The 10541-nt window shown below is 45.7% G+C and overlaps 1 protein-coding gene across 3 annotated transcripts; it reads right to left on the bottom strand.

The window, feature by feature from the left end:
* Positions 1–268: 268 nt before the first annotated feature.
* LOC311322489 (mothers against decapentaplegic homolog 2-like) lies at positions 269–10450 on the bottom strand. Of its 3 annotated transcripts, none has more exons than XM_084454559.1 (13): positions 10273–10450; positions 8462–8860; positions 6554–8216; positions 5965–6228; positions 5709–5792; positions 5514–5564; positions 4404–4471; positions 3950–4084; positions 3689–3736; positions 3355–3567; positions 3017–3154; positions 2473–2617; positions 269–1926 (listed from the first exon to the last, which is right to left on the bottom strand). In XM_084454559.1, exons 2-13 carry the CDS (start codon positions 8823–8825, stop codon positions 1803–1805), a joined length of 3297 nt encoding a protein of 1098 aa, XP_084310685.1. In that variant the 5' UTR covers positions 8826–8860; positions 10273–10450; the 3' UTR covers positions 269–1802. The 3 variants fall into 3 exon arrangements, with proteins under 3 accessions (XP_084310685.1, XP_084310686.1, XP_084310687.1); XM_084454560.1 differs by having other exon boundaries at positions 3689–3733; XM_084454561.1 differs by lacking the exons at positions 5514–5564; positions 5709–5792; positions 5965–6228; ... (1 more) ...; positions 8462–8860; positions 10273–10450 and adding an exon at positions 4725–5182.
* Between the last annotated feature and the right edge of the window lie 91 nt (positions 10451–10541).

The raw sequence follows: 10541 nt of genomic DNA, 5'->3' as shown, positions 1-10541 counted from the left end.
AATATTTTCATTTCAGAAACAGAATGTTTTATTCCCATACAGTTTTTCAACATAACCTATTAGGAATCTGCATGGCAATTAAACACATTCTGATTCTGATAGTATCAAAACAATATTGTAGGTTCAGTGAAGGTGGAATCAAATCTCGAATCGAATCTGAATCCTGTGTTAAACCACCTCACAACATCACCCAACACAGAGAGGTTATCACACCTTTTAGAATGATTTATTTATTTATTAAACATGTTATCCATCTGCATTATTTGCCTGCTGGCAACAAGTTTACACATCATGGGTGGTGCATTGCATTCACATCGTATGTTTCTGTCAAAATAAATGTAGTTTTAATTTAAATATCTCGGTTTAAGGCTAATCATGGTTGTGTTGACTAGGTCACGTAGCTCGGGAGGTAGATCGGGGATCGGAAGGTCCACGTTTTGATCCCAGCTCCTGGCCAAAGTGTCCTTGAGCGAGACACTGAACCTTAAATTGCTCATGGGTGGCACGGTGGCTTGGTGTGTTACGTCATCACCTTACAGCAAGAAGGTCATGGGCCTTTCTGTGTGGAGGTTGCATGTTCTCCCCGTGTTCGTAAGGGTTTCCCCCATAAAGACCCCAATATGAAAAACATGCAGACGAGCAGATCTCTAACGCTGTCCGTCCCTGACGAAGGCGGACAGGAGCACTGGGATTGGTCCCCGGGCGCGGCTCATGCACGCTGCCTTCCGGCTGCTCCCGGCTGCCCTTGGGGGAAGAACGACGTGATGGGTTAAGAGCAGGAGAAGAATTTCATTGGTGGATGCTCCTGTCACGTGTGTGTCTGTGTGTGTTTTGGCCTCGCCACCTCCCTACACCTTGTGCTGTGTCTCGCTGCATGATAAATAAAGATGTTTGTATAGGCTATTGACTACATTTTTGGTCTACTTTTAAATCAGAACTGTAGTCTAGGTGGAAACACTCAGCCTGTGTGTGTGTGTGTGTTACATGCCTGCAAAGCTCCTAGACACTAAAGACCTATGGACCCTCCCAATGACTGGCCTCTGTGTCACTAGCCTCACTCCAGCATTAGACATCTGACATGATGAGGAGGGATACCTAGTTAGTGTGCTTATAGCACCCTCTGGTGGGGCGAAAGTATCATCTTTGAATGACTGGGTGCCAAAAAAACACCTTCAACCATTACAGCTGTGGCTTAGGCTGCAAGACATGGTAGGCTACTGATGGCTTTGTCTGAGTTAAAGACTTCAAATGTACGGTTGTAATGTTGAAATCAAATGAGTCAATCAACAATCTCCATTGCCAAATGATCTCTCCAAATAGGCAGGCTAAGGGTTAAAGTTTGGCTTTACAGGGCTACACTTGTCCAGCACCATTTAAAATACATAAAAAAATACTTACATTTTCTCCCACAAATCTTGCAATAACATTATTTTTGCAATACACTATGGGAGAATATAACTTAAGATCTGCTCGCTCATACATACTTGCTGAGAAATAGTCACGTGAGTAAAAGAGTAAAAAGAGTCACAACATGCCCCACTCTCCCCTAAAGTTACACATGTAACAGACATCCAGGTAATTGACCAATCACAGCCAGCCATCTGGAAGCCCAGGGAACAGCTAGGGCCATGTTCACGTGTGTGTGGTCACAAGTATTAGAGAATTTAGAGGGAGGTTATACACTGTCCTTTTGTTTCTGTTGGTTAGACAGAGCATTGGGGTTACAGTTGGGTGAAAATTGGTTGACGGTTGACAAAAGGCCGGTCGAAGGTTGGTTGAAGGTCGGTTGAAGGTCGTGGTCATCAGGACCTGCTGGAGCAGGCGACTGAGGGTGAGCCCATATGGGTCAGAACCTTGTCCAGCCACATGAGCGGTCCACTGAGGTGCAGCTCGATCCAACATGGGGTGCGGGTCACTGTCTGCCGTCTACAGGACCACAGGAGAGGGACAAGAGGCTCAGACACCTGGCCAAGGCATTGACACAAACCTTCAGTCTACTACTTCAGCTTCCTACCTCACCAACATCCTAACCTACACCCTGTTACTACCTCACCTATATCTTCACCTGTTACAAGCTAACCTTCCACCTACAGGTACTCGTCCCCCCCAGCCTCTAACACCCAAGCCTCACATGTACTCATCCTCCCAGCCTCTAACCCCCCAGCCTCACCTGTACTCGTCCCCCCTAGCCTCACCTGTACTCGTCCCCCCTAGCCTCACCTGTACTCGTCCCCCCTAGCCTCACCTGTACTCGTCCCCCCCAGCCTCACCTGTACTCGTCCCCCCTAGCCTCACCTGTACTCGTCCCCCCTAGCCTCACCTGTACTCGTCCCCCCTAGCCTCACCTGTACTCGTCCCCTCAGCCTCTAACGCCCTAGCCTCACCTGTACTCGTCCCCCCTAGCCTCACCTGTACTCGTCCCCCCTAGCCTCACCTGTACCCTCCCCCCAGCCTCTAACGCCCCAGCCTCACCTGAACTCGCCGCCCCAGCCCTTGACGAAGCTCATGCGGATGGTGCACATGCGGGTCAGCTGGTAGACGGCCTCAAAGCCCTGGTTGACTGACTGGGCCAGCAGGGCCGCAAACTCCTGGTTGTTAAAGATCTTCAGATTACAGCCTGGCAGAGAGAACACAGCCTCGTCATCTTCACCACCACCATCATCATCATTATCACCATCATTATCATCATCATCATCATTATCAACACCATCATCACTATCACCATCACCATTACCTTCATCAGCATCATCAGCACCATCATCACTATCATCATCATCATCACTATCACCATTATCTCCATCATCGCCACCACCATCATCATCATCATTATCACCATCATCACCACCACCATCATCATCATCATCACTATCATCACCACCACCAATCATAAACTCACCGCTATCTCACCCTAACTATCATCCTTATCACCGTCATCAGTGTAATGTGCAGTATTTCAAAACACAGCTAACATCCAAGAGAGCCTTTGGCTGACCAAACATCACCCCCCCCCCCCCACCTGGAGATATCTTGCAGACCGTTGCCGGGTGCCATCCATGGCGCCGGTTGCAGCTGGGGCTCTGGACAAAGATGGCGCTGTCACTGAGGCATTCGGCAAACACCTCTGTTCCGTTGTAGTGCAGCAGCATGCCCCTGCCTGCTCTCACACACACACACACACACACACACACACACACACACACACACATACACACACACACACACACACACACACACACACACACACACACACAGGTGAGACGACGTGTTTCTCTGTACACTGTACTCGTGTGTGCACGTCCGCCTGCGTTTGCGCCCGTCTGAACGAGAGCGTGCGTGTGCGTGCGTCCAGCCTACCTATGTGCCTGCGTGTCATCTCCACCACGGCCTCGCGGTTGATGTTGGCGAGCAGACCCAGGCAGAAGCGGTCGGACGCGGAGGGGTTGGTGTAGCCGTCCACGGTGAGGGAGGGCCGGCTGGCGTGGAAGGTCTCCCCCACCCTCTGGTTGAACTCGTAGTACATTAGGGAGCACCAGAAGGCCGGCTCGGAGTACGCTACCGGCTGGAGGTCTGGAGAGGCGGGGGTGGAATAGAGAGAGACTACGGTGTTCTGCTACGGCAGGTACAGAGATCGCTACGGTGTGTGTGTGTGTGTGTGTGTGTGTGTGTTCGTTCCAGTGTGGGCACTTACCCAGGTCATGATTGACAGGGGAGAGTGTACCACTGGGTGACAGCTCTGCTGGAAAACTTTCTGTTTTCTATTTCATTCTTCACTTATGTGTTCATATCGTCACTGTAACAGTTAAGACTACACCTACAGTACCTGTGTTCATATAGTATAAGCACTATTACAAACAGTTAGCAACACATGAAAGATATGTGTGCGTGTGTGAGATGCATGTATGGGTGTGAATTGCGTGTGTGTGTGTGTGTGTGTATGTGTGCTACTGACCTGGTATGTAGCCGTTGGGAGACTCTATCCCTGCAGGGAAGTTGGGGTTCTCGGGGATGCAGTGAGTGTAGTCATCCAGCAGGGGGAGCTCTGTGGGGATCTCTGTGTATCTGGGAACCAGGACAGGGGGGAGGCCTGGAGGAAAGGAGGAGGCGGAGGCAGGGAAGGAGAGTTGAAGTAGAAAGAGGAGGAGGGAAAGGGAGGAGAAGGAGGAGGAGCAGACGGAGAGAGGGAGAAGGAGGAAGACGAGCAGAGGCGTAGAGGGTCAGTTCAATCGTAGCCGATAAATTCTAACTCCTGCCCCCAGGGACTTGTCTAGAGGGAGGGTCATACCAAGGTTCTCTGGTAAAGGTTAGAGGTACAAGTTCACTCCAGGGTCTCTGGTAGAGGTTAGAGGTACAAGTTCACTCTAGGGTCTCTGCTAGCGGTAGAGGTTAGGGGTTAGAGGTCATACCTGAGGTCTCCATCCTCTGGTCGTGGTTGACGCAGACCTCAACCTCCTTCAGGTGGAAGGCGCGTACTCTAAAATCACATTACATTACATTACAGTCATTTAGCAGACGCTTTTATCCAAAGCGACTAACAATAATTGCATTTAACGTAGGAAGAGCCAATGTACTACTACTTGCCAGAACTCACAAGTGCATCTTCTTTCTAAAACAAACAAGTGACTAAGAGCATAATCTAGTGCTGAAGGCAAAGTGCAAGAATCACAATCTAAAGTACAGTGCAATATAATATAATAAGTGCTTAGGTGGGAGGATTGTTGTAGTACTTCTTGAAGAGATGAGTTTTGAGCCTGCGACGAAAGATGGGCAGCGACTCTGCTGTCCTGACATCAGTGGGCAGCTCATTCCACCACTGCGGGGACAGGACAGAGAAGAGCCGTGACCGTGTCGATCGACCGCAGGAGCCTCGGAGTGACGGGGCAACCAGTCGCCCTGAGGTAGCAGAGCGTAGTGGTCGAGAGGGGATGTAGGGTTTGACCATGGCCTGGAGGTAGGAGGGGGCTGTTCCTTTCATTGCCCTGTAGGTTAGCGCCAGAGTTTTAAACTGGATGCGAGCCGCTACAGGGAGCCAGTGTAGGGAACGGAGGAGGGAAGTTGTGTGGGAGAATTTGGGGTGGTTGAACACCAGGCGAGCAGCAGCTTTCTGGACAAGTTCCAGAGGTTTAATGGCTGACATTAAACAAATATTTTGCTTTCGGATTCTTTAAAATACTGGGTTCAGTGAGTCCAGGGGTCTCATTTATAAAACAGTGTGTAGCATCCATACTGAAAGTGTACGTGCGCAAATCCAACCCCGGAAATGCTGTGCGCCGCCCCGCAAAAAAATATGATTTATAAAGCCTTGCGCATGCACACCTGCGCAAAATTTCCCCTTCATTAATCAGTCCACACTGTTTTAGAAATGAGGCCCCAGGTGTGCACATTCTCCCGCCAAGTTTGTTTTTATATATCACAACCCTTGCGCGGGAAGTACTCTCATATGAAAAGTATGAAAATGGACAATGACAAATTTTTCCTGTCTGACTTTTTTGTGGTTGTTTCATCAGATCTCAAACCTCTTGTCTGTCAGGAAGAGCCCTCTGTCCTGGATCCTGTTGTTGAAAAGTCTGTAGAGAGGGAGGGACACAGTATTCAATGTTATACAACACATGTCTCACTTCAGATGTTATACACCAACCGTTAGATACTGTATGTATGTCTGAGGCCCATACACACAAATGTGAGCGCATACTGTACAGACACACACACACCTCACAGTACTGATGGATGTGTTGATGGAGACCAGCTGGAGTATTCTGCCACCCAGAGCATCAGTGATGTAATTGTGACTCAGGCTACAATACAGAGGGAGAGAGAGGGGAGGGAGAGAGAGGGGAGAGAGAGAGAGAGAGAGAGAGACATCAGACTTTTCCAAATTGCCAGACAACATAAAAAACAACCCCCCCCCCCACACACACACACACACACACACACACACACACACACACACACACACACCATACTCACTTCAGGACTTGTGCTTTGGGCAGGTGTGTGAGCAGAAGCTCCAGGTGCTGGTCTGTGAGTTGGCAGTGGCTCAGGTCCAGTTCTGACAGCCCCTCAGAATGTTCCAGAACCAGGGCCAGAGATCTACAGTCCCCCTGGTCCAATCTGGTCTCACTGAGGTCCAGCTCCCCACCCAGGGCTCGGCAGAGGGACCCAGCATAGCGAGGTGCTGAATCCCCTGTGGAACACTCCTTGATCAGCTGGAGCAGCAGGGCTTTACTGGTGCTGAGGGGGGAGGAGACAGAGAGACCTGAAGACAGACAGTCTCCCTCACAGCGCAGTGAAGTTGTCCAGAGGTGACACAACATTGAGGAGTCAGCTCTATAATTAGATACCGAATTTCAAGTTAAACTGACATAATTACATAAATGTATGTCAGTGACTTCTTTTGGTCTAATGCATTTAATTAGGTGAACGTGTTCGACCGATGTACCATCAACATTAGTTTTTGTAAAATAAAATAAATAAAAATAAAATAAATAAAAATAATAATAATAATGCATTTAATTTATGGTTTCACTCAATGGAGAACCATGACACAATGACTCACCCAAGAGACTGGACATCCTCCAGACAGCCAAGCAGCAGCCCCAGGCCTTGGTCTGACACAGAGCAGTCCTCCAGGTCCAGACTTACTTTTCTTTCTCTGGACTGATTGATCACGTAGGACACGGCACAACAACAGTGAGGATCTAGATGCTCTCCGCTCAGGTCAAGTCGATAGTCCAGTCTTTCCAGAAGCAGCAGACAGGCCTTAGTGGACTGGGATTCATACAGGCACTGGCACAGAAACTGTAGATCCATCTGAGGTTGCAGGTCTTCACAGTTGTCATCATCTTGGTTTGTTTGGGGAGGAAGGAATGTGTTCACCATTTCCTTGAAGAACCAAGCTGTTGTCATCTTGACCTTGTGAACTGGAATCAGACATTTCACCAAATTTGAGTTCTTTGCATTCAAAAGTCCACACAGGAAAGGAACAAGGTGTTTCATGTGTTTCTTTTCGTCAGTCAGGCAGTCTCGTAGGACCCGTGTGATTCTGTCTGGGTTCTGCAAAAGATACAGAGCTGCAAAGAACTCCTGCATTGTGTAGTGAAGAAAGGCAGAGTGGGCTTCCCATTCAGTAGGTGAGACCTGCTCCATAACAGTCCTCAAAAAAGCAAATTGAACACTCTCTTTACAACTTACTGCTCTCAAGTTCACAATTTTGCTCTCTGTGGCTTGAAAAGCAATGTCTGCCAAAGACAGTATATTCTCACTGTTCTCACTGATGCAGTTATTAAGTTGGCGGTTGTATCCACTTGGTTTGTCAGTGTGCTTTTGAATGCAGTTGCGAAGGATGTGGACATACATTTCCGTTATTGTGCATGGATGTTCAGTCTTCGTTGAAGGATGAAAAGTAATGCAAGCAACCACCATCGATGCATACATTGGGACATGGCAGAGACTGAACAGTTCCAAGTTGGTTAAAACACTGCTCAGGGAGTCTGGCTCAGCACTCAGCGTCTTCGTTAAGTACTCCCGGATGGACTCGTCACTGAAGCCGTTCACCTCCACTCTCAGCGTAGACCAATCTAACAGGAAATTTTCTGATTCCACTTCTGGTCTGCATGTGATCACAATCTTGGCATCAGGGAGCAGGTCCTTCTCCACAAGTTGCTTCACTGCTGAGGGAGAGGAGAGGTCTGTGATTCCATCAAAAATGATGACAACGTTTTCAGAGTTCTCCTTAATATCCTTCAACACGTCTTCCTTACTTTCGTCTGGCTCACAGTACATGTCAAAGAGAAGACCTTCCAAATTCATGGGATACGTTATGCATGATATGTCTCTCATGTCAAAGTAAAACATGTAGTCCAGTTCTTTCTCAACCCAGAGATTCAACATGTGATGTGTGACAGTCGTCTTTCCAATCCCAGGTTTTCCAACCAGGAGGATTTTGTTCTCAGGACTCCTTAGCAGAGCATTCGGAGATGTTTCTTGTTTGTCAACAGGGATGTAGGTTTTCATCTTTTTGGGACGAGCTTTCTTGCATTTTTTGTTCTTAATCTTAGAGAGAGTTGAATTATCATGTGTGTCTAATACAAGAGGAGTGTAGGACAGAGCTGCACCGTTTCCATTTGGTAGCAGGCGACCAACTTGTTTCCATGCTTCCTCTGTGATCCTCTGAGCTTTTGATTTCAACTGCGCCTGATATCTGTGACAGGGTTTTTGGCCTACATTAAATGAGATTAGAAAACAATACATTATATAAATCATAATAATATCATAATAATTAAAGTATACAGTATCATATCAGTGCCCTATATATTGATAAATACATTTTCTTCTACAACTATCAATTATGTGGCAGTTAAGATTATTCAAAATATGCAAAACATGCACATATCACAAATACCGCATGCAGTAAACATGTCTATTTTGCCCTTATCAAACACTATTAGCCTACAGGATTACTTGCCAAGTGAATATTTGGTCTCAGGGTCTGTTTCTTTGAATGAGAAGCAGCTGATCCAGTAGTGCAAGTCAAACTGCACACTGCCTGTCCCCTCAAGTGGTCTCTCTAAGGTCCTCTTCCGTGTGACGTCAATAATCTTCAGAAGCTCATAGCATGCAGCTTCCCCCTTGCAGATGACCAAGTCCAGTATGTTTCTGGTTTTGTCAAAGTTGTCACATTCTGCCAGAATCTTACTGACCTGCTCTTCATTGAGAACCCTTCGCTGATACAGGTTTTCCACAATGACAGAGAGATTCTTGAGTCGTCCCACTAGGTGTGTTCTGGCATTTTGTATGTACTCTTTAGCTGATTGTTTTGTGCAAGCCATGTTACATCCTACTCTTCTGCAAAGTGACACAATCTCTGTAAAGAAAAAGTGAAATATTATCACACTGCGCAGTCCCTGGGGCGGAGGTAAAACTATTCATCATGTATACACAATTGTTGTACAGCCAATGATTTATTCATAACAATGTTTGAATATTTTCAAGAAATTCAATTTTAACTTTCAATTTCAATAGCTTCTAGAAACAATGGAATATGCAATTAAAATATGAATAAAATAGAAGAACTGCAATCTAATAAAAATAAAGTGTAACCTATTTTTCTAAATTAGTAATAACATCCGTTACTGATTTGGAGTCATTGGGTCATATGACATGGGAGCTATTGAGAAAAAATATGAATATTCCATTAAAATATTCAGAAGCACTAAAATCTAATACAAATAGGTGTCCTATTTGTCCAATCTAGTAATATCTGGTATGGAGGTCACTGGATCAAATGACATGAGAGCCTTTGAAAAAAACTGCCATTATTTTCTATTCTTTTCAAAATATTTAGGCTGTCAAATAAATTAATTACACAGCAATCAAATAGACATTGGCGATTTTATAGGGGGGGCAAGTGCCCCCCCTGATTGGACAGCCCAACTCTGCTCAGATTCTTAAAAAAAAAAAAAAAAAAAAAAATTTTTTTTTTTTTTTACTAATTAACACAATTATTAAATACATAATTGTGGTTTGTACCAGTTTGTGTTAGATCATCATTAATTTTAAAAGTGTATTTATGGCTTAAACTAGGCTACCTTTACAAATATATATATTCATAATCCACTAATGGCACAACTCGTCCGTCGAAAAAAATGAGATCTGACTGTACTGCTCAGTGCTCAACAAGCTACAACTAGCCAACCTGCTCACAATGGCAAAAAGAGCTATAAAAACAATTTACCACTTCTTCATAAAATAAAATAAAATCTGGCAATGCTAATGAAGAAGCTAGCACTAGCACTAGCAACATCACCATCAGCGAGGAAGCTAGCACCAGCAGGCAGTTGCAGTTTGATGTTGTGATGTTGGGTATGGTCTAGTGCTCGGTCATAAAGTCATATTGACATGCTCGTGGTGTCTAGATGAAGTTTGATGCGTTGTACATATTGAATTGTCATACGGATTTCTTATTAGCATACTGTTCACAACTGGTATTCTTTGTAAATAGACGGGACGAGACGGCAGAACTGTTTTGTTTTTTTCTCACGTCAAAATGTTGCCCCCCCTACTCTCAGAGGGTAAAATCGCCTATGCAAATAGGTGTGCTAAATTGAGACCAATAGTAAAACATATTTAAACATAATGTTCACTATGCAGGTAAGGTAGGTAAAGGTGTAGGCTAGGCCTAGTCTAGCCTATTACGAACAGTGTGGTTTGGATCGGTCTGTCTACCAAACGCCAGCTGACACCCAGTTGATTAAAAATAATGAAAACGATTCCTACCTTTGGTTTTTTCATTTGCTAAAGATTGTTAGGAACAAGTCACGTCTCCGATGTAGGCATGTTACTTTCACTATAGTGACAAACTTCCGCATTTGAAATTACCCCGTTCCCTTGTATTGCGTTCAAGCCAGCCTCCACTCCGGAAATCAGTCAGCAATTGTGCTGCGCGTTCACTTGGGTAATTGCGGTAAAGAGGGTTTTCCAGCCGTCGCTTTCGCCAAAGACCCATTCAAGTTAAGTTAAACGTACTTTATGTCATGGCACGAGCA

This window comes from Borostomias antarcticus (assembly GCF_949987555.1).
Source record: "Borostomias antarcticus genome assembly, chromosome: 20".
NCBI classification, from domain to species: domain Eukaryota; kingdom Metazoa; phylum Chordata; class Actinopteri; order Stomiiformes; family Stomiidae; genus Borostomias; species Borostomias antarcticus.
The sequence above is the reverse complement of the archived record's forward strand: the minus strand, read 5'-3'. Positions and strand labels throughout refer to the sequence as shown.